This window comes from Lonchura striata, chromosome 5 (assembly GCF_046129695.1).
Source record: "Lonchura striata isolate bLonStr1 chromosome 5, bLonStr1.mat, whole genome shotgun sequence".
NCBI lineage: Eukaryota > Metazoa > Chordata > Aves > Passeriformes > Estrildidae > Lonchura > Lonchura striata.
Genome location: NC_134607.1, coordinates 39,521,587 through 39,547,287, shown reverse-complemented (window position 1 = coordinate 39,547,287; position 25,701 = coordinate 39,521,587). Strand labels below are relative to the sequence as shown.

General features: G+C 35.6%; 1 protein-coding gene across 3 annotated transcripts in view; it reads right to left on the bottom strand.

Moving 5' to 3' along the window:
- The window catches only part of TMEM117 (transmembrane protein 117), a 178,323-nt gene that overhangs the window by 42,968 nt on the left and 109,654 nt on the right, over positions 1-25,701 (bottom strand). For all 3 annotated transcript variants that reach the window (XM_021545319.2, XM_021545320.3, XM_077783484.1), the window contains exon 5: positions 22,607-22,704. In XM_021545319.2, coding sequence (XP_021400994.1) covers positions 22,607-22,704 — 98 coding nt within the window. The remainder of the gene's footprint in view (positions 1-22,606; positions 22,705-25,701) is intronic.

The window sequence follows — 25,701 nt, the reverse complement described above, 5'->3', positions numbered from 1 at the left end:
TATCTAATCTCTCATGACAGTCAACAAAGGTGTAGTGTGATATTTGGTTGCCTAAACCAAATTTAGTTGAGTATGATTTGGTCTGCTGTGAAGTACCTTGGTTGGTCTTCAAACCTTGCAACAGAAGGTCCCCTCTGAGCCCTGTGTCCTGTCCACCAAGCCCGTGCACTATTTCAGTACACCAAAGCATTCCAAACTGTAATCAATGCCACCCTTATTCAAATGATGGAGTCTGGAAAATGGGGAAAATTATGCAGGTGACTACAGGTAAGGTTCTACTTGTGGCAAGCTGAATGATCATCATCTGCGTTGACCAGAGCTCCCCTGGCTGTAGCAGGAGCTGGCACATTGATAGCCATGATCAACACATTAACACAGCTGGATCTCAAAACTTAAGTCAGTTCTTGATGTTTCAATTTCTTTACAGAAAATAATGAAAAGCCTTTGAATTTTTGAATTGAAAGACAAATATATTTTATGAAGGAATTAACAACACTCATCTTTTAATAAAATATTGGAAAATTTGTATTTAGAAACTGTAACATGAAAGTAGTCACTGAAAAGTTGGGGTTTACTTGCTTTTTAAAACACATTTTAGAAAACTGAAATTATTTCACATATAATTTTGATGTGACAGTCATAAAATTATCCTCAGAAGTTTTTGAAAAGTAAACAAGAACAGAACCCATAACATTCCCTATAGTATGTGTGATAATAAAAGTATCACTCTATGGTTCTAAAGAGTTACAAAGCATAAAGAATAAAAATAGAACTTTACCTAAGCAGAACATATGGAACATGTTGTCCTTGCCCAGATACTGTCATGTTGCTACTCTCAGAAAACATTTATGATAAGTGGGTAGGAAAGCTGTACAGTATACACTTATATTGTCAGGGCTTCTCAGACAACATATTACAACCAAAACTGAAATTTAAAATACAGTTCAAATTTAGAATAAATTAAACAGAACAGTTTAATAGCTTTCTATGTTCTAGACTAGATTAGCTGTATAATTTATCTATACAGTACTTTTATGGATCAAGAAATTTCTCATTATTTTAGGCTTTATATACCATCATATCTATGGGATATAGTTTCTCATTCATCAAGACGTTGTGCTTTTTACAATTATATCTGTGCAAACCCTATCACAGTAAAATATAATTGCAATTGTTTCAAACTGCTCTTCAGTTTTTTTTCTCCAAAGCATTTTAAATAAATACAGGGTCTATCACCTAACAACTTGATTATATTTTGATTAAATGTATTTCCAAAACAACTGCAACATAAAAAAAACCCCAAAAAAACCAAAAACACAAAAAACCAAACCCAAACAAAACTTTAATCTTGTTTCCTGAACAATACATTTTTATGTAAAAATCTTTCATATAATATCAATTTTACCTCAGTGAGAAAAGGGCATTAGTAGAGAGCAAGGTGAGTGTATGCCAGGCATGTCTGCTGGCAATAAAGAAATTCCAACAGTGACCAGAGCTGCAATAACAGAGGCACAACCAGTAGATCAAGGGACATAACTTTGCTCATATCCAGAATATCACATCCAGTTTTTGGCCAACTGTGCAAAAAAAGCACCAATAAACTAAAGTGGTGTTTTTAAAAGTGGAGTATTTTTATAGCTTTACTTGTTAGGGACTGAAGCAGAAGCACCCATCAAATAAAGAGAGCCTGGGGAATGGGAGAAACTAACAGCTGCTCCCCCACCAATTGCCTCTGGGGAGGTGAGGAAGAAGATGGAGACAACTGCTTCCAATAAAGTGACTGGCAGAATGTCAAGAGAATTTATACCAAGAGAAATTATACCGACTCAAAAGTTCTCTAGAAAATAAAAGTTCATATACCTTATTTTTCACAAGTTGAGCCAGTTCCAGTATAATGCTAACAGGTCTTCTTAAGAAAAAAAAAATATTAAAGAAAAATTGCATGCAAATTACTGTGATTTTGACTTCCTGGGAAGTTAACCTTTCTAACAGTAGGACAGGACTAGAAATAAGATTGAACAAAAAGAAGTTAATAAAAAGACTCACCAAAACACATCCTGACAGCCAGTGATGTTTCAATAATTATGTTCGCAGCTCTATGACAATGTGAATATCGTCACTTTTTCAGTGGAAGATAAACATAAGAAATTTCCAAGAAGAATGTGCATAAAGGAACTTAGGAATTGTTATGACTAAATTCACTAAGATGCCCAGATACATACTGGGTAAACTTTGAGTTTTCCAGAAAATAGTTATCCCTCTCAAACAGAAACTTTTCAGTATTTCAGAAAAAGTTCTGTCTTCTACCCTGAGATTAATCTGCACTCTTTTTCAAATTGTTCCAGTAAACAGAAACCAGAAAAATGCTGGAAGAAATAACAATACTCAGGGAACTCAGCAAAGACGCAGTAAAACCTAGGCTAAAGCTTGTCCCACACCTGCCCTTGCAAAGAGAAGTGCAGGTGCTCAGATCAGCAATCATCCATGTGGATTGGATCATTGTGCTACTGGCTACTCTGAAGAGATTGGGATCTCACTACTTCTGATCAGAAATTCCTTCCCCTGGATGAGAAAAATTTATCAATGAAAGTCTAACCAATAATGATGCTTATTTGGATATTTTGGTTTTCTTAAAAGACAGCAATCAAAAGCTTTATTGCAGGATTCCCAAAAAAGTACAAAGAAAGATCCCTTTCATCCAGAAATAATTTGTCATCCTTTACCTTCCAGCCTTGATCTCTTCAACTTCTAACATCCTAACAAGTAAGACTTAACATTAAAGATGCTCAGAATTTACCATCCGAGTCACATAATTCTATGTTGGGAAAAAACCCCAAACATTTGCTTTTAGCTGACATTCCCTCCTCGCAGTTAGTACTCATTAAGTTTTAGACCCATTTCTTCCTCTTTACCTGTCCACTTGACCTGACTTAGTTCTGAATGGATTTCCATGTGGTTTGTAACTTACAACAGAGCCTCTTTGGCTCTGGCTTTTGTCGATCTTAAGTTTTTGTTGATCTGGGACTAATGCAGAGGATTGAGGACACCTCAGCAGGATTTAAGGCAGGGGAGTAGTGCTGGACTGCTGAATGACACTGCAGAGTTCAGGCAGTAGGGATTGACAGGCACTGCTAAAAAAAGCCAACAGTTTTCTTTTTTTTCCCTGGTATATAATCAGAGGCATTTGTTTCTTCTCTCATAGTTTTCTCTCGTGGATCTCCTTTAGGGTTATAACCATCTTTTAGAAAGACTTAACAAGTAAGTGATCAATCACAGCTCTTATACTATCCAACAAGGTAATTCTTTCACCACAACCAGGGTACAAGCTGGAGACAGGCCTTTTATCTTGCCTAAGGAATAGATAAGCTGTCTGTACAAGAGGCCACATCTAGGTGAGGTTAGGTATCCACCCAGTTTATCTCCAAAGACCTAAATAGTACATCAGATTTTGCTTTGCCTGTATGATTATACTGTGCTCAAAATAGTTTAGCTGCTGCTAAAGAGACTCCTAATAGAGATTGTGATGACCAAATTTTGTTAAACATATATTCCATGCTTAATAGTCTTAAACACTTTTACTCCTCACTGATTCTGTCCCCTCTGGTTTTACAGCTCTATGATCCTTTTCTTCCTGTAAAATACTTCAGCACATGTGTTTGACAAACATAAATGCCTACAAGCTGCCACCCTACCACTTATATGATTGCTCAGTCCATCTCCAGCAAGCACCTTCAGTGAGAAGCTAGAGGAATACTTTCGGAAGGGCTATATTTTGCACTGTCTCACTTTCTCTCTAAACAGGGAACTTTTGTCTTGTTGTCTTTAAAAGAAGTCAGAATTTGAAATAAATGGATGCACTGGGCTTCTTTGATCAACCACTAGAGAGACTAGAATTAGCTACATTTTTAGACATTTTTATTAATATGCAAATAACTGCATCCATTTCACAAAGATTCTTAGAGAGAAGACAGCTTTGGGGACTAGATCTCAGAAAGCTTTGTTTCATTATTTGGATTAACCTGATTAGTATTACCTTCCATTTCCTCCTAAGTCATCCAGTCATTGTACAGAGTTGATATTAAATTAATTTGACCAGTTCTTCAATGAGGTTTTTGTCTTTATGTTCTTCCTAGGAGCCCTGAAAATAGCTGTCATCTAAGAGGCTGTGAAAGATGAATGTGACTTACAATCATCCCTGGGCCTTTCCATCCATTACTGGTAATCTATCACAGACATTTCTGAGTTGATAACCCCATCAATGTCTACTAAAAAAAAAATCTATTTCATCTGAGGCAGTGACCACCTTCACTAAGTTAAAACAGGTTTTCAGTATACAGTGAGAGTGTTCTGATATTTATTTGGGGAGGAATAGACTTTACATTTTAAATGCCCCAAATATTGTTAAATGTTATACTAGATGAGCTGGTTTTTTGAAAAGTGTTCATAAATGCTATAACCAATGACTGCTAACATTTCATTCTGCATTTAAAAGTGGCTTCAGATATGGGTTATACAGGACTGGGGTGATAACCAGGTGCAATTACAAACAGTAATTGCAGGATGCCACAACATCATCTCTGAAGCTACCTGCCTGTGAAGCAAGATGCCCTTAACTTCATTCAGAATATTCTCTAGCCCACAAACTCTTGAGAATATGCTGCTAGAATAAATTTTAACAATGCTTCCAGACACTAATGCTGTTACCAATTTCTCTGTCAATCAAATGATACTTTCCTTGAATTTGCATAAATCTAAATGCTGGGAAACACATATTTAATTATATTTAGATTTCTGTAATTACATTTGCATCACATTTGTTTAAAGATGGGATATGTGTAATGAATGACACCAGCAAAGCTCTATTGCCTTACTTGAATGGGAATAACTGAATATATGAAAGGTTTTGGTTACAAGGCGTAATTCAAAGAGAGTGTATAGATCTTTCTCAAGGAAAAAAAGCCAAGCCAAACCAAAATAAAAACCCCAAAAAAACAAAAAAAGGGTTTTCATAATTCCTTCTGAAGAATTAAGACTACTTCCTAGCTGGACTGACCATGTGGAAAAGTGTCCTCAAATCTCTTTCAGAAAGATGATAACAGAACAGCTCACAAAGTCAAAAAGTTTGGAACAAACTAGTACCTTAAGACCTGTGAAAACTGATTAAAATCTTAGCTCCTGCTTAACATACTATGCTGGTGGTGTGTGTGCTGCTGTGTTGACACCCTGGACCTTGCCATCAATTTCATTCCAAATATGTCTGACCTAGGTGCTCTTCAAAAAGGAATTATTTGAAAACACCTCCAAGAGCTTTCTAGTTACAGTATTACACTTTGCAGTGATTTTTAAAGCCCATTCATTTGCAACCCCAGGACTGCTAGTGATTGTTTAGCTTCCTTTCATTTATACTGAAAAACATAATATTAGGTAGCAAATTAAAATGCTTCTTTAATTTTGGATTGCTGCCAATTAGTCTCTTATTAATGCTCATTAAGTTTGTTCATGTTGCAAAGAAAATGATAAAACTGAGCCCTAATTGCCAGTGTCCTAATGAGCACAGCTGTATCACAAGGCCAAAAGGTCCCTGACACAACCCAAAGCCCAGACCTTAGATGGCAAAATTGGATAAGAATATCTTTTTTTCCTCCTTCTGCTTATGCAGAGAGAGACATGAAAGTTGAATCCTTCCTCTCTCAGTTCAAGGAACTCTGTTTTTGTCCTTGCACTGGGAATTACCTCAGTCAAAGAAAGTCACATCACTGCAAACATCCATATAGCATGAATGATCTTAAAAACAAAAATGATAAAACTGAGGAGGCAAAATAAATAATGGCATTACAAAGTAGTGATTCCTCTCTCCAAACTTTTTAAACCTATTTCTATTTCCAAACTGATCAGAAAACACAAAACATAAACATAATAAGGTGGCTTGACAAGATGGATGGATGGATAGTTAAAATTTTCACAAGGTCCATTGAAAGACCTTATGATAAAACTTTAGTTTGTGGCTGAAGCTAAGATCCTAAATCCACAGCCAGGGAATTATATTTAAATGGTCTGATAATCTTGAGTACTGCAGGCCCCACAAATATCATGTAGGTCAAATTCAAGATAATTTTTTATATATTTGGATGCTTAAAATAACATTATAGGATAGTAAATTCAGATAGGTAAGGTATGAATATTTTGGCTATGACTGATTTTCCCAGAAGGGTAAAGCATTTTTCCTATGCATCACTTTCTGACTGCGTACACCTAGATATTAGTGTCAGCTTTCTTTATCAGTCTGTTCTTCCACTGAGAAGCAAAACCTGCTGCCACAAGACACATTAGAGTTTAGAATGTTGCATTACACAAGGTAAGTATGTAACTCCTGGCACTCATGAAGTCAGATTATTTGCCAACATATCACAGTCAATACCCAATCAGGTTTCTTGTACAGAATCATAAAGATATACATGCTAAGAATATGGTTATTACTCAAAATCAGACAGCAGGCCTGTAAGAAAAAAACTCAATAAATGAATGTAAAAAGGAGCCTGAACAGATGTAAAAAACCCAAACCAAACCAAACCAAACCAAACCAAACCAAAACAAAACAACCAAAAAAACCAACAAAACCAAAACATGAACCAAGCATCAGAATTTTGCTTATTGAATAATGAGAAGACCCAACACTGTGAAGAAAGAAATCCATAAGTTCTAAGAGGGAAGTGCTATCAAAGTTGAGGCAAGGATTTAAGACTTTAAACAAATCAAACAGGACAGTAATCATTATATGCTTCAGTAACCTATCTTTATGGATGCCATTGAGCTTATTAACCAGTTCAAGGAAAAACATCCCCTACACCGAACTGGAAAAAAAAAATCTGCCGGTATCTAAAGGAGGATTAAAGTTTCACTGATGACTACTGGGCTTTTGCCATTGATTTTCACAAGATGAAGGTCAGGCGCTTATTTAAACACAAGAAAATGTACCTTTTCACTAAAAAAAGTCAATCATCTTGATTGTTAAAGTCAATATCAAAAGCCATCAAAAACAACTGTTCAGAAGCAGAAATATTTGCTTAAATTTTCAACTTCAAGATTGCTTATTCTGTGCATGAATTGAATGTTCTAAATAAATTCTACTTCTTTATAAAATTACATGATATGACATACTGCTGATATCTCTGGTAATAGGGGTGATATTAACAGCATATTTCTTTAATTAAAATTATTTATATTATTAGCAGTTACAGGTTGATGATAGATATAAAAAGATTTTCCTCTAGACCTAAAGAAAATATATTGGAAGTTCTGAGGCCTCAAAACCACATTGCATTTAATAAAATAATGCTAGTGTCACTAGAAAGCAAATTTTGCTTCAATAACATCCTTGACACTATATAAAGAAACAAAAGCACATCTCTGGCTTTAGTTCAGTGTTTACTTCATATAAATGCCTTTGCTTCACTGTGCCATTATCCACCAGCAGAGTATGCCATTGCTGGAACACAAGCTTTCATTCCACTAATGGCATTGCTTAAAGAACATATTAAGATGCTGGTGTTTTCATTCAGGAGATATCCATACATCTTCCACAAGTAATTACATTACCAGTAATCCTTTTTAAAGGCTCTCTTTGCTCAGTTGCTTTGCCAATAGCTCTAAGTTTGGTTACACGACAATTGCACTCACTCTTAGCGCATGAATTGAAAACAGATGAACCAGCTAATACATGGGTGCTCTCTGACCAGTCACAAATCATAGAACTTGGAGCCATCAAAGGAAACAAACATGCTTTACAAAGCCCCAGATAGTTTGGTTTTATTTATGGCTGAAAACAGCAGAGAAAGCTGAATATAGCACATGCCCTTTCACATATTTTGCAAAGAACAACAATTACCATGAAAGAGAACCACTAACTTTTTAAGGAGTGCTGGCATACACAATGCTTTAAAAAAAGCAGTCTCTAAGTGCAGGACAAACATCTCTTTCTTGAAGGAAAGAAGCAGAAATATGAAGATATGGAATACAAGGCATATTGTGAAATACTCTAATAACACCAACAGATTCAAACTAAGAAGCTTTGCTAAATATTCAAACACTGGCCAAATTAAATCTGAAGGCTATTTCCATACTGTGAATTATGTTGAATTCATTAATGAATAAAAACTGTTAACCTCAATACTAACCCTGCACTTTTCTACTGCAGAGCCTACTCCTTGTTCCTGAGATAGTGATTAAAAATAGCAACTGTCATCATATCTGTCAGTCAGTGTATACATAGAGGATGCAGGAGACAGTGTGCAGAAGTGTTTTTTGAATCATCAAGCAGCAGTACACAGAAAGGCAGAGAATAAATTAAACCAAAAAATAAGCCTCAGGCTGATGTGTTTGAACTTCACTGCAAACATTCTTCATACATATTTAATTGCTCCATTGAGACTGTGACTGTTCTGGAGATGTTCCAGGCATTATTTCCATTCCATTAGTACACTTGCAGTATGTGTACTCCTTAACCCAAAATGATTGATGCTATAAATGTCTTCCCACTTACTGACCTGAACACTAATTGAGGTTGCGTATAGATTAAAAGGCAGTGTATGCTTTTTGAAACCGGCCAACATATATTGTAGGCACTGAAAGACCTTGTGGTGCAAGAAGAAAGTGGTACTCCTAACTGAAGACTGTGGTTTCACAGAAATGTTTCAGGTAGATAGAGTTGGAAATCATACAATAGGTTGACAAACTTTGCTAAACAACACTTTAAACAGAAGCTTAATTCTAACTCCCACCCTTCTGAAACATAAAACAATCATTCTTTGAAATAAAATTATCACATACCAGATTCTTTTGTCTGTGCTTGCACCTCCTAAATTATTTTGCTTTGGGAGAAAGTATAAATTTTTTACTTTCCATAATAATAAAACTTCAGGATTCAGATAATTTTATCAGTTCAGATGCACACAAGAGGAAAAGTTGAATGTTTTTAAAACACCTTGATTAGAACTAAAATAATGTTGTACCCTGCAAATTATTCTACTATGAACCAAAACTTTTCTAGTTCAAATTATAAAGGTAAATATAATTACAGTATATCAGCTAAAATTTTGAGTAAGCCACCCTGAGGGAGCTGTGGTTGCTTAGCCTGGAGAAAAGAAGGCTCAGGGGAGACCTTACTGCCCTCTACAACTGCCTAGCAGGAGGTGGAGAATGGGTGCGGTCAGTCTCTTGTAACCAGCAACAAGTGACATAATATGAAAGGACACCAAGTTGTGCCAGGAGAGGTTTAGATTGACTATTGGGATAAGTTTCCTCACTGAAAGGGTCGTCAAGCATTGGAACCAGCTGCCCACAGGAGTGCTTGGAGGTATTTCAATGACATGTAGATGTGGCACTTAGGGACAAGGTATAGTGGTGAACATGGTAGTGCTGGGTTAACAGCTGGATTTAAAAGTCCTTTTAATCTAAGGATTCTGTGATCAACCTGAAAGCTACAGACAGTCTTAAATCCTTAGCATTTAAGGCATTAAAATCATTTGTACCACATTTTGAAAAAAAAAAAAGCCTTATAATAGAGCTGCTTTATGCAGCTTGGTCAAACCTGTATCAAACATTGAAAGAATACTTGGGAAACACTAATACTCATATTATACTTTATTTATAATGTTTGCAAACATAAGTATGTTAGACTTCATGGGACAGAATACTGGAGAGAAGCTCAGACAAGAAATCTGGACCCGTCTTTGAGAGAAGTTTCATCCTGAGAACTAATGCATTCAAAATGACATTGCCTGTGCTGTCTTGCTCCAGACCCTCCAGATCAAATTTATTCAATTTAAAACTGATTGTTTCCCACTTAAATTCCATCTCTCAACTCAGTATATCATTTAAAAGTCAAATAAGATATTTCCAACTTGTTCACTGTCATTGAAAACATGCATCACTCTATTTCCTTCCCAAGACCTATGCTTCCCGTGCTATGCTAATTGGGCTTGAATATTTCAATAGATGAGGTCAGGTCAAAGCATGCAAATAACTGGAAGCTGAGCATGTGTTGAGGTCCATTTTTTCACTGGCACACCACATCTGTGAGCAGCAAATATATGTTTATAGATGAGGTATTTACCACATTTGTGTGCCATGTTTCTTTTTAAAATTAGAATTCCAGACAGTAACCTTCCTGGGGCAGAGTTCACTTCTCCTGGGCTGCACAATGCTGGCACAATGGAAGTCCCCTGTAAGAGCATTTATAATAGTAGTTTGTTTTTAAACCATGGTCATGGGTGTTTGTTTATACAAAATGAATTTTCTAAAAGTTATAAAATTATTGTTCCATTTTTTAGTAGGGATCACAGAATCAGAATGGTTTTGGTTGAAAGGGAATTTATTGATCATTTTTTCCAACTCCCCTGCCAGCACCTTTCACTACACCAGATTGCTCAGACCACTAAGGGCTAAGGCATCCACGAGCACTCTGAGACAATCTCTTCCTGTGACCCGCCACCATCACAGGAAAGAATTTTTTCCTTACATTTGGTCTAAACCTAACCTCTTCCCATTTAAAGCCATTCCCCCTTATCCTACCTTGACACCTCTTTGTAAAAAGTCTCTCTCCATCTTTCTTGTCAGCCCCTTTAGTCATTGCAAAGCTGCTGTAAGATCTCCATGTAACTCTTTCAACTTCATGCTGAACAACTCCAGCTCTCTCAGCCTGACTTCATAGAAGAGGTGCTTTGAAAAAAAATTCACATCAACCCATCTAAATGGAAAGTACCATGTATGAAAAAGGAGCTTGCACTGGAGCTAACAAAAGTGCACAATCTCAAAGAGGTTTGTTCAGAACTGGGACAAAGCTATGTCTAGTATTTAAAAAAAAACAAACAAACCTTACTTTTTTATTATTTAAAGCATAGCATAGAATCAATTAAAATTGCCATAGCAAGTCACAAAACTGAAATTAAAACCTCCTTAACTTTAATTTTAATTTTAATTTTAATTTTAATTTTAATTTTAATTTTATTTTTAATTTAAATTTTAATTTTAATGTAATTATTTAATTATTTTATGATTTTATTTTAACATAATAATTTGATAATTTCTTGGCCCTTGCCCTTTACCTTCTCAATTGTAAGATAGTCTTTAATAAATGAAATAAAATTCAAATTTTTCTATAGCAGAACTAGCAGAATCTGGTAGGATGTATAAAAAAGAAATGGGAAAGCAGCAAACAAGAGTACAACAGCAAAAACCATGAAACAAAGCTTTGAAAAATATGGACCTTTCTCAAGGCTGAATAAGTTGTTTTCCAATTGTTTTCACTGGCATTGCTCTACCCCCTGGCCATCACAAACAAGGGCTGATGCCCTTTCCACTGAAATCCAGAAAGATTTACTCTGTCTGCATGAGAAGCAGCACTGTGCTTACCAATGCACCAACACAATCAGCAATACAAAGCTAACAGCAGTAAACTGGAGTCAAGGTGGTTTTGATTGAAGGAGTAGATCAATCATTTCAGTACATAAAGAATCTGAAAAGATGGAAAATGTCAAGTACTGTATTAAAAGTATTGTTATTTACACAGTTTACTGAAGCTCTTTGATTAGTCAATATCATAAAATCATTCTGTTCATCAGGGTAACTTCCTGCTAGACAAAGCAGGCTCAAATATGCATGGTCTGAAATTTAACTGGCAGCTGGTTTTATAAGGACTTAACTGCTAACATGATTTTTTTTGTGTTAAAAGAAGAAAAATCTAGCAAAGATGGTACAGTATCAAAACGTACATTATGAAAACAAGAGCCCTGCAGGGCACCTTTTGTTAACAACCTTTTGTTGTGATTTCATTGAAAATTTAATCCACTTTGTTTTAGGCCTTGCTTTTTCCAGTCACAATTGCAGTCAGACAATATGCAATTATCTGAAATAAAAATAAAGCCACAATATTCTCATTATAGTACCCAGCCTAAAAAAGATATGAAGTTGGATGCCTTGCTTAAGACAGCTGTCAGTAGATGCATTTAATTTTACAGCCATACCAATTTTTCAAACTAGAAAAGTAAGTAAGAAACAAAAGAAAGGCTCTTTACATCTAAATTGAGGTTTTATACATGGACTAAATAAGCTTGTATACATTCATATTTATAACTGTTTTAAGCACATCCTAAAAAGATAGTTTTAATTAAGTTTTCTTTTGTATTGAAGGGGGTTCATTCTGACAGTGGTCATGGGGTGTAACAATCTGAGTGGGGGCAGAATGGGATAGAGGATGAAGTCTGGCAGCACTCAAATAATAACTTCTTGCTCCAGCTTTAAGTCCAGTCTTGGCAGAAGATATAGTACTATAATTCTTTTCTTAGGCCTAAATAACTCAATTTGGATACACCAAGCTATTTTTTCCTTCTCTTAAAGCATCTCAAGTTAGAAGTTACAACCACATTCTAGTCATGTGCAGAACTTTGAGTCTCATGATGTGTTTTCACTGGAACTGTGGCTGTTAGCCTGTTTGCATCAGAAAATAGGTGGATATGGTGAAGAGTTTCACTACTTGTATTTGAAAAATTGATAAGCAAAACATAGCAGAAGTTACATCATGAAGAACTATCAGGATCTCAAGAGGAATAAAACTTTTTTAATCAGACAATCAATGGATGACAACTGCCATATCCTTTTCAAAAGTGCAGAAGATTAATATTCTCATCCAGAGTGACCCCAGGGAGACTGATTTCAGTTCCCACTGTTAAAATTTCCATTCATATTGGTGGAACAGTTTCACTGTGTTAGTGTGTCCAGTTACACATGAAATCCATAGGATTTAAAAATAGAGTTTCTAAGCTGACCTCCACTGAAACAATCAGTTTCAGAATTGCTTCTTCAGATGGATATGAAAGCCAAACAGCATTTAACATGATAATGTGTAAATACCCAGTATTTACAGAAATAAGAAGACTGATTTCTCTTCATTAAGGAAGATTGGTGCCTGACGGCTGCAGTGGTCTACTATGATGCCATTACAGCATTGCCAGATAAGGAAAGAGCAACTGGCATAATCTACCAGGAATTGTGCAAAGCATTTAACGTTGTACTGCATGACAGCCTTCCTCCAAACTGGAGAGATGTGGATGTGATGGATGGAGAACTGGTTGGATAAGGAATTGGCTGTATGGCACTCCAAGAAATGTGATCAGTCACTTGTGATGGGTTATGATGCCAGGGGTTGGAACTGGGGCCGGCACTGTGTCACATCTGTGTTGGTGACATGGACAGCAGCATCAAGTGCACCTCAGCAAAGCTGCCAACACCAAACTGTGCGGTAGAATCAACATGGAAGGAAGGGCTGACACCCAGAGGGACCTTCACAGGATTGAGGGGTGGGTCTGTGCAAACCTCATGAAGTTCCACAAGGTCAAGTGCAAGGTGCTGCACCTGGGTCAGCTTAATCCCAAGCACAAGAAGAGGCTGGGCAGAGAATGTATTGGATTAATTTCTCCCCTTGTCCGAGGAGCCCTGGGAAGAAAGACTTGCAGGTGTTGAAGGATAAGAAGCTTAACATGACCTGGCAATGGGCACTTGCAGCCCAGAAAGTCAAACGTGCCCTGAGCTTCAGCAAAAGCAGCATGGGCAGCAGGGTGAGGGATGAGACTCTGCCCCTCTACTCCACTCTTGTGACCTCATTTGAAATGTTGCATCTAACTCTGGGGCCCCCAAAAGAAGGACATGGACATGTTCAGAGGAATCCAAATGAGAAACAAAAAGGTGAGCAGAGGGCTGGAGCACCTCTCCTACAAAGACAGGCTGAGAGAGGCTGGGTTGTTCAAAACAGGGAAGAGAAGGCCTCAGGGAGACTTATTGCAGCCTTCCAGAACATAAAGGGGGCTACAAGAGAGGTGGAGAGGGACTTTTCACAAGGACATGTAGTGATAGGACAAGGAGGAATGCCTTTAAACTGAAAGAGGGCAGGTTTAGATTACACAGAGGGAACAAATTCTTTCCTGTAAGAGTGGTGAGGCACTGGAACAGGTGGTCCAAAGCAGTTGTGGATGGCCCATCCCTGGAAGTGTTCAAAGCCAGTTTGAATGGGACTTTCAAAAACCTAGTGTAGTGAAAGTTGTTGGCAGAGGGGTTGGAAAGACATATCTTTAAATTCCCTTCCAACCTATGCAATTCTATGACTCTAGGAGAAAGATGAGTCAGAAGTTAAGCTAAGTACATCAGCAAATTCTAAGGCACAAATTTAAACATGCCATTAGGGAGAAATACAATTTTTAAAAAATACTCCAGCATTCCAGGAAGGCAAATAATTTCATTACTTTAATCATCACATTTATTTTAGAAAATTGTATTGATTTTTGGCATCTAGCCATGACAAAGTCTATGAACTCTGGCTGTGAGCATGAGCAGCTGAAACACTCTCTGATCTCCATTGAACTTTGTGGGCTTTCAGAGTTCACATCTTGCACAAAACCACTGGCTGACCCTGCAGCTTCTGTATATACTAGGTCTTTGGTGTGATGGATTCCTTACAGCTTTCCCAAAGAAATGAGTTTCAGTTGAACTGACCATGTTTTGGGTTATGATTTTGCCAGGCTTCTGCACACTGTAGCAAGGATGCAAGACTGAATTTCTACATTGATATTCTGAAATGTTACCTTTTAGCATTTTTTATGCCTATATGATCACACAATATGTATTACATGGCAGTTACACTCAATTACATGACATCCTGATTTTGGAGTGGACCTAGAATGAGGCCTAGGATAGCTGCAAATGCTAAAGATAGAAAAAAATTTCTAATAACAAAGGAAAAAAGGTAAAGACCTCAAGCAGAAAGTGGGCAATGATATAACAACCACATCACTGATCCTGTGCTTCTGGAAAATCTTCCAGTGCCTGAGTGGGGGAAGAGGTGTCTCCTGCTCAGCAAGAATCCTGCAGGAAGTGGAGAGAAGGTGCTAAAAAAGAACTTGCTCCAACTGTGGTTGAACCAAGAACTGCAACTGCCCATTCAGAGACAAGAACTTTTTGGAATTTCCCAATGAAGATTTTTATCAAAGAACTAGACCTTTTCAGATTTTGGCATAGAATGTGATTTTGTGAAACTATTGTAATTTGGCAGTACTGTTATTACTGAAACATTGGAGACACTGCACTTAAAGCTATACATTGGATAAAATATTTTTAGTAATTGTTCATGATATACCTCTTTCTCAGTAATAGAGATGGAATAAAATGTACTTTTAGAAAGAGGTGAACATGAATTGCCATATCCATCCAATTACGAAGGCGATACTTAGGAATCTAGCAATTATGTAGGAATAAAACCAGGGTTTTTTTCTAGCAGGCTATCAACTACTGAATTGCAAGTATCTACCAGATATAACTCAAAAAGATTAAACAGGATGAGAAACTGAAAAGATATGCTATAAAATACATATGTACTACAGTGGCTCAGAGAATTTAAATCCAAATTAAAGGTGAAAGTTATGTCTATGGGCCCAGTCCAAAATCCAGTTGTAGCTAATGGATGATGCTTTTTTCTCTGCAGTATAATTATCCTTCAGCCACATTGGTCTGTGAATATTTTTTTTTAAAACCCCAGGACATGAAATGTGTCCACACTAGCACTTATCAGGGACGTGGTGTAAGTGCAGGGATGTTAGGAGGTCCCTTCCTCCCCTTTGTTGCCCTCTTAAGTGTGTGGTTGACTGGGTGGATATAGATGAGCACATGTGGTCTACTTCATGTGAAAGGAAAGCTGGCACACTACACTTGCTCTCCTCTGCCTCTTATCCATGCCAATACAGATAAGAAGAAACATATGTTTTTGTTTGATTTCTAGGAGTCTCCATTAGAAAAAAAATAGGAAATAATTTTCAAGCCAAAGCAATCTCACAATTTTTGTTTGCTGCTTTAGTTTTAAAATATTTTTTTTTAATCTCAGAGTTCAGAGCTCCCTAAACTTATTTATATCCCTCTCAAATGCTTTGCCTTGAGAAGAAAAATGAGATGAAGAGTGATTTGTCTCATTATTCTTCCTGTCATGACTAGGGTGTGGGAAAATGCATGACACAGCCTTTCTAATAGAGACTGGCACAGGCAAGCCACAGATTTCTTTCTTGGTAGTTGAGACAGATGGGAGACTTCCACCTGCATGCCCTCCCGTATGCATACCTTTTCTCTGCTCATATATAAATAATTTCATGCAAAGCATCCACCCTTCATGCAGTGCATTAGTAGTCTGTGCAGAACATGCTCCATGTGGCCACATGGGAGGCCTGTGGAGTGATTGCAGTCCCTAAGATGCTCCCAGGAAAGCCAGGGAAAGGTTGAGACAGACCACAAAGTTAGATCAGCAAATGCAAAGTCAGAAGCCATCCTCTCCACAGCTGACCTAGGGCCCCAGATCATCCTTAACCTTTTCCTTTTGCAAACACTGCAGCATTTTGGGCTATTGCTGTGCTGGAGGAAGGGAGGGAGGGAGTGAGGAAGGGAGGAAGGGAAGGAGAAGGGCAGACGTTCTGCGAGGGACTGAGTGACACTTCCAGCTGACAGCAGCACCCGCTGAGGAGAGCAGGTTGGTGGGAGAACCCTGAATTGCTGGCACAATAGTTTTCATGCACTGAGGAGGGCTGGCATCTGAGAACAAGGTCCAAAAACGTATCTGACTCATGGGGCAGCCAAGCCTCAACCATTCTGGTCAGTTTTGACCACTTTTACTTTTCTGTACCAGAACGGTAAAAGCACTTTGCTATTGAAGTGGAAAAAATTTTCCTTGGGACATGAACCAGAGAATTGTTACAGGACCAAACATAGATCTGAAGAAAAACTTTCCTGTAAATAGTTTCAATAATACAATATTTTCATATTTATTTGATGTTTTCAAATATTCAAAGTAATAATTAAAATAAAAATAAGCAAAAATCTTAAACAAGTCTCATTTACATTAAAGTTCAGCATTCTGTATTATGTGGAATTCTTTTCAAAGTTTTTTCATGCCAACAAATTGGCATTTCACAGCATAGCTTACCGACAATACCCAGAAATTAAATAAATGCTCTCAAAAATCTGTTTGTCATTTTTTGAAAAATTACAATCATACATCTTGACAGCCAGACTAAATGTAACAATCACTATTCATGGACAGTTTTATCCTGACAGAATATATTTAACAATGCCAGACAAGATTAGTAGTCAGATCACTCTCAGATCACTCAATATAAATCATCTATGGAGGACTTTACTGAATTTTTTGTATTGAGACAAAAAGGAAATCATAGGAAACTTATGTATTGTCTTGCTTATCCAAACTGATATTATTCACTTGGGTTATAGTATAAGATTTTCTGTGAGCATTAATATTGGAAAATATCTGTATGTTCTTGTATACTATTTATGCTATTTACCAGGAAATCTGCCTTACCTTTTGGATGATGCCAGGTTTCTGTTCAGTAGTCAGTACCTTATGCCAAGATAAATTACTTAAATATGAAAGAATTAATAAATACACTTAAAAACTTCCAAACCAGGGAGAGAATACTGTATGTATATCTAAATGCATATATACTACAGATACAATTATTTCATTGTTTAATGCAGTTTTATTTGTGGGAATGTATCCCAAAAACTTTTACTCAAACTTAATGGAAGTTTGAGTAAAATGAAAGGTTTGTTTTTTTCAGTTAGTACACAACTTAAATTGACCAAACTATCATGTGTAGTTAGTTTTTCTCAATGCAGCCTACAGTGACAATGATTGTTTTTAGAAGCTGTCTTTTGAACATTCATATATGTGAAAAGAACATATTTTCCAGTATAAACATATCATCTTGATGGTGAAAACATAGAATATGGAAATATAATTTATCAAATTAAACATTCAAATAGGTGCATAATAGAAAATCTCTTATAGAAACTGCTTTATTTCTTTGTAGCACATGTGTCTATCTATCTCATAAGGATCCTTTCTCTATTTCCAGGGTATAAAATATTGTCTTGTGTTAAGAATACTAACCTAAGCTATGTTTGACACAATCCAGTATAAACATATGTACATAAAGGTACATAAAGAACTCTGTAGCAATTCTGCACAATTATTTTGAATAAAAGCTTCTAAACCTATACTACTAGGTTGATTTGCTATATTAAAATACTGTGATTCCTAACAATCATTTCTGAGCATGTGTATCTGTGGTTTTTATTAAAGAAAGCTAGTGGGAGCTTATGGAATTGCATACTAATAGAAGAATATTTCATTTGTGAAGTCAAACAGCAAACACAGAGAATCAAAAATTCACAATTATCTGTATGACTTTATTTCTTTTCCATGTTGGTATCGGTTTTGTATTATTTCAGACAAGAATCCTGTGTCAAAGGACAATTGTCCTTATTGCACCAATACTGGTCATTGTGTACACATACAATGAATGTCTTGCAATAGACACCACAGAAATGGATTCCAGCCTGGAACTGCATATTCAAAGATTCAGCTTGTGTATATTTTTCTGTCACCCTGTCTGCAATCAAGATTCAGCTGCACAATCCACTCTTATCTCTCCAATCCCCCATTTTGATAATCTACCTTTGAATATCAATTTTCTATTACCTGCTTACACAGCAGACCTAAGTCACTCCTTTCCTCTATTCCCATAAACTGGTTTCTTTTTGACTGTACTCTGGGTTTTCCCTATGGCTAAGACTTCACATTCTTTATGCCTTTCTCATTATAAACCCTCCATACTCTGTTAGGAAAATTTTGAGGGTAATTGATATTAGAGCAGTTTGTCAAAAAAGTATTCGGGTCTCGCCTCTATTGAGCAAACTGTGCACACAGCCCAGAGATGTCTTTATGATTTTATTCCAACTACAGCTCAGTTCTCCACAGGATGTGGCAGGTCACTGCAGAAGACACTCTAAGGAGGACTCAGTGATTTCAGGCACAAAGTAGGCAGAGGTAACCCCAGGCCTTGATGGCAGAGAAATGTATGTTAGCATGGGCAATGACTGTACAGCCTGAGCACATACTGGGGCATTGGTGTGGGCTGCTTCTAACAGCATCACCTGCCTGTACTTCTGCAGAGATGTGCAGGGCACATCTTTAGTGTAGGCTGGACTTATTATATGTTTGGAGGAAAGTAAAAAAATTATTTGCACAACAATCTGTCTTAAATTCCACTTCTGCCCCTACTTCATCTAATATAAAACATCAAAATTAAGTATGATTCTATATTGTCTTATTTATTTATCTTACCACTAGCTACAGCTGTTGGCATATCATCAGTCTTGTTCAAGATCTTTTTTTGACTTTATTCCACAAATTTCTTTTTGCTTATTTCAAATGCCAGTCCTCTTGTGTCATATATAATTTGTCTATCCTGAATCAACCAAGTTATCAACATATCAAAAAAAAAATCAGCCCGTTTCAAGTCATGCTTATAATTTTGCACTACGGATGATGACAGAGTACTGGAGACAGTGGTCTGTAGAGAGATGCATCTAATTGCAGGTATTTAACTCCTTCTGTGTATCATTCTTTTGCAAACCACAAACATGTCTGCACATCTCAGTAATTCCCTCAAAGTTCAAGATGCTTCATTGCTACCTAGAAGTCCTTTTGACAACATACTTTCTTAAGTCCATGAGAAAGTGTGCTTGTATTTCCATTACATCACTGAGCAATATAACAGCATTACACAAAGCTGCCTCAGAATGCTGGAATTAGCCATGAGCAGAGCTGGAAATTACCAAAATGGAGACTTTTTTTATGGAAAAAAAAAAATCAAAAAAGACAAGATCTGACTTCAAAAGAAGTTGAAGGCACTTCAAAGTACTCCTTAGTGATGGACTACACAAATGCAAATAGCAACTGATCATTCTTCAGCTAGATGAGATGTTTGTGGAAGAATTATATCATGAAGAAATTCAGAAGTCAGCCAGAATCCTCATGAGCAACCAACAAGCAGTTGCTGACAAAATTTCTAGAGAATTATTTGAAACAGAAGATGATAAGATAAATCAAAACTTTCGTGAATTAGTTGCATTGGAGAGCTGAAAACATTTCCAAATGAGAAACAAAGCAGCCACAAATTAGGTATCATAAATAAGTGATAAAGATGGTGCCTTCACCACCTTTGCAATCCATCCATCTTTGGTACATTTACAGAAGTTTTCTAATATTGCAAAGTAGACATGAAAATAAAAAAGACATTACCAGAAAAACAAGTCTAGTTTGTATCTAAGGTTTTCATTTCATCAGCTACCTTAGACTGTGTATCATATATCTATATTAGGAATAATAAATAAAAATAATAAATTAAAAATACACTGCACAGTGCTGTAGTAGCTCTCCTAAACAGGTGTGCTACTTTTATTGATGTCTAATTTTACTATATAAATAATGCTTACGGAACATAGACTGTCATCCAAACTATTTTATTTCACTGCTTAAAGCTAAAAATTAAAGCATTTATGTCACACTTTAGGTTTTGAGCATACCCTTTAGTATGAGACTCTTGCATGAAAACTCTTTTTTTTTTTACTTATCTCTATATTGAACTTTTGGCAGGATTTGTCAGTGTGAATATTATTAGAAATAAAATACATATTTTTAACATTTCAGAGTGGAAGAAAATTGCTTGCAATAATATTTAATTAATTTTAATACTGTTTTATTGGTCTCCCAATCTGGCATAGATATTTGAAAGTTATCACGTCACCTTGCTTTCAATCCTTTTTTCCCATTTTTCCAGTCTTCTTGTGTAATTAAGTTTTTTCTTAACTCTTAACTAATCTCCTTTTCAGTTTTTCAGACAAAGCTATCTTTCAGACAAGGATGAAAAAAAATCAATGTTGTTTTAGACTGAGCATTTTGCTCACATGATATTGTAATCATTGGTTGTCCACTTGGCACCTGTCTGTGAATTTTTTTGATACATCAGCTTTATCTTTTTGCCCATCCCTGCATGCTGAGACAGAATCTTTCTCTGCACATCCTACAGTGATGATAACGAGCTGCTTGAATACCACCACCCCCATCCATAACTCAAGTATTCAGCCACATTATTTTTTTACATAATTTTCTAATATCCTTCTTTAATGCATTTTTCAAATTATTAATTCTTTAAATTTCTGTCACATCACTAATATTTATGGTATATATAAATAATTAATTCAAACATTAAATAACATAACTCCTCAGCCTTATCAATGTAGCAGAAAATTATCATTTTACTCATAACTTTCACTGCACATTTCTGAGATGATTTCTAAATGTTAGCACACTTAGTCTTACTAGTTTTCTTAATTGCATTCAGTAAAGAACTTCGTCAAAACCCTTGGGAAGGTCCAAATAAATTATATCAAGCGTTTCTCCCTCATCCATTTCTTTGATGACATGTGCATAGAGTTCTGACAGACCAGAGAAGGTTTTCTTTCAGCAAAGATTCCCCAGTTTTCTTTAGTAGAAATTAATCTAAACCTTTGCTCATAATTCCATTATTGATATATAATGATATATCATATATCATATATTCAATAACTAGCTAAAACTGAACTCAGACCTACAGGCCAGTAGGATATTACTAGTTTGCTGGGAAAAAAAAAATGCAGAAAAAGCAAAACAATATCCAAACTTTAATATTCAATTTTTCAATGGGAAATTAAGTGCTAATAAAACTTGCATCAACTCAACCTCTTCAGTTCCATATAAGCTTTGTGTGTAGCCAATCAGCCATCTGATACCTCTTTCCTTTCAAATTTCTCTTACTGTTTCCTTTATTGTCTCAATATAATAGCTATATATTAATATATATAGCTAATATATTAAGCTGTATATTAATATGTTAGCTTGTTTTTACTCCTTTAAAATGCAAGATACATAATTGCATTTTCTGTAGGAAACTCCATACAAATAAATCTTGCAACTTCTCTGTAAGAGTTCTTTTGAAATCTGTTCTTTTAAAAACAGCAGCTCTGACGACATTTTCATGAGTTTTTCTGATTCTGATATAGTTGAAAAAATGTTGTTATTTCTTATATCTTCAGCCATAAGGTCTTCCGACTGCTTCTTAGAATATATATTCTCCATCTTCCATTTTTCCTGTCATAATTTGTGTTCTGTTTCAATAGCTACATTTGTCTGGAATTTATCTGAAAGGCTACATTTGAGGTAAAATAAACTCTCAACCCTCACAGCTTTTTGCACTGCTTTTTAATATTTTTCTTAATCATCTGAGACTGATGTGATGTTTTGAATCCTATTCATGTGGTAATTCAAAGAATTTCTAGAATTTCATGGCCACAAAAGGAAATTCAGATATCTACTTTATTACAAGAAATTACAGTAGGAAACCCAAATATCACATATAGCAGAAATTTCGCAACTCAATTATAAAGCATCAAAATTAATAAAAGAACCTTTATAAATAAATTTTAAAACTGTATTTCTACACCAACTATTTTGATTAGGAATTCCTCACTCATGTACCATTTTTGCAATTTTTACTTAGACCTGATTTACCCTTTTTTTTTCAACCATATCTCTTTCTGCCACAGACAGTCATAGAAGATATGTTTTTCAACATTCTATAAAAGATTTGTTTACAGTAATTTGATTTTACTATTTTCTTACCAGAATAAAATGATCCTAATGTTTCCTTTCTTCCAGAAAGCTCTGGCAGACTTTCCCCAGTCTGGGTAGGGTTTATCCTGAAGCATCATATCTGTGACCTATAGGGAAAGAAGAAATAGTAGATAGTTACACTGGTGCTACATAAAGCAGTACTAGCAAGGATTTTAGGAACATTTTTATTTAATTGTGGCTCAGTTGCGTCAGTTCTGATAATGATAACAGATAGCAGACTAATAGTGTGTCCAATGTTATTTGCAATCAAGATAATGAATACTGGGCTACATATTCTGCCTCTAGAACTGCATGCAGCTCCTTGAGAAACAATGAAACCTGTAAAGATCCAAAGATAAGAAGATAAGAGGAACCAATCTAAGAGTTACAGCAACCTACAGGATGTGAGTTACAATTCCCCTGTGACTGTGAAGTTTTTCTGGACCAATATGAGAGAGTAGAACCACTTCCATGAGAGCAGCATCAACAGGATTTCTAGTCTTGAAATCAGAACTGCAGCTAGGGAGTGGAATCCTGTGAATTAAGTACCATATAACATTTATAATGTCCTCTCAGTTCCTGCTATCAGTATAAAAAGCACACTTGGCACTGGCAACAGAAAAAAACCCTTAAAACTTGAAAAAGTTTTTAAAAGTATGAAATATTTATTCTCATTTTCATAATTCCTGTCTAAAGAGACCATCTGTTTCTCTGTCCAGAGACTCATATGTATGCAGTACTTCTGGGTGGTACATGAAAGTATAAAAAATTACTTTCAGCTCAGTGAGGGAGGTGAATACCCCTCAGGAAACTACTTCTTTGGGAAGCTGTGTTTTCATATCCATTTACTTCAAATTAACTGTACTAAAAAGCACCAGAAGTTTCATCACAATAAACTAATAAATTCTGTTGTGAAGAAGATCCAGGGTGGAAAACCTATCAATTTATAAAGATTTAAGAAATAATTGATCGGATAAAGGAAATGGGGGTGACCACTTGCTTCAAAAATACAGATAAGTAAACCACTGTTAAGTTCTATCTCACTGTTATCAGTACAGAGTGAGAAATTACTGTCTTTTGATCAAAATAAAATAAATCTTCAGGTTCCAGAAGGAAATAACTTTGACCTGAAGACAGAATTTCACAGATGCTTTAAAATCCAATTTATCATCTGGAGTGTAAGCTACCACTTTCGATCAATGGCATTAAGAGTGTTTATCAAAAAGAACATGTGGCCAATGAGTAAATTAAAAATGGATTCAACTGCTAAATTTTGGCTTCAAGTACATTTGGGGTTAAAAGTGCTCAGTGTATTAGCCTGGGCTGGGTCCAAAGGATATTGACTGTGTTAAATAAATAGAAATGCACATTCTAGAATTTTATTATTCAAAACCTAACCTTAACAAAGATAATATCCAAAAATACCACCTTTAATAACTGTTAATGCGGGTAAATCTTTTCTCTGATCACCAAATTATAACACTTTTTTTATAAGATCCTAATTATCTAAATAAATATTTCAATAAATATTTTATTCTGAACAAGACTTCTGCAAAGATTTAGTTCACTACTTTAGTAACACTTTTTTTCCTCTACATAGTAATGAGTCTACATACTAATGAATATTTACAAAGAAGAACAGCTATTTCAAGAGGCTTTATTCAAGTTTCAAAATAGTTTCTCCAGATGCTTTCTGAGAAATTATTATATTTGGGAGAAGGATACAATTTGCAGCTCTATGACCAATTACCAAAGAAGTATGTTTCATAAGAATGACATTCAAGACAGAGGTATTTTCTGAGCAAAATGGCAAGATGAGGCAGGAAATGTTCTTTCTGATATCAAATAGCTGGTCTTTCATCTCCCAACTTTGGCATTTATTTAAAGTCATATCACCAGATCAATGTCAGGTCAGTTGCAGCTAAATTGGCTAAAGCAGAGACAGTCATTAAAGGGATGCATTCCATAAAGAGAAATCCAATTACCTTTTGCATTAGAGAAATCAAATGCATTTTCTGATTTGATCAAGGACAGTCACTGTAGAAAACAGCTCACAGGAGAAAAGCACTCAACACTGTCATACAGCAGACAAGTTTTAGATATATATCAAATACCCATTGTTTTAAGAAAAAAAAATAAATTTTAATTTAATTTGCAGAATTTAATGTAAAGAAATGTGTGCATTTTTCTACCTCTATTTGTATTTCGCAATGTAATTCCTGGATGGCATACATTCATTTCTGCTTTACTGGACTATGTTTGGAAACACTGATGATACATGGGAATAGAAAAAAATTGGACGCTTTAGTAAATGTCTGCATTTTGCATAATGAAAATAAAACAGGGAAAGCCACTTACAATGTAATTAAGTAATGTATTTTTTTCTTGAACTAGGAGATGCAATATACTTTAATCAATAATTACACTGCTTCAATTCAAAAAGGAATGGCCCCAACATACAGACAGTGTATACATTTTCATTTTATTTAGTGTCTCATGAGAGAAACAGTTACACTATATTAAATTGTAAAAGCAAAGCTGTATCACACACACTGCCTGACTCTATAAGTTACGCAAATGCCACAAAAACCTCAATTCCCATTAATAATTACTATGTTTTATATATATTAAAGCATCTTAATTTTCATTTTGCCCTAAAAAATATGACTTTATCAACTATTCATATTGCTTTATATTAACTATAAGGCTACCACATAATGGTTTAAAAAATATATATTGTTGTCATTAATAGCAAAATGTTATGATTCCCATTTTTCTGTTACAGAAAAAGGAAATTGTTCCTTTTGATGTGATCCTTTTGATGTTTGATACAATCATCAAACCACAGAAAGCCTTGGGTTGAAAGGGACCTTACAGATCCTCTAGTTCCGACCCCATCCTGCCATGGGCAGGGACACCTTGTTCAGAGCTCCATCCAACCTGACCTACAATAGATATTACTGTACAATATATAATTATTTTAACAATTATATTGTATCACACAGAAGAAAGAATCTGGGATTCAAAGTCATTCAGAGCTCCGACAAGAAGTGCAAAATCAAAATCATAAAAAACTTCAAAAAAAACCCCAACAAAAGAGTAAG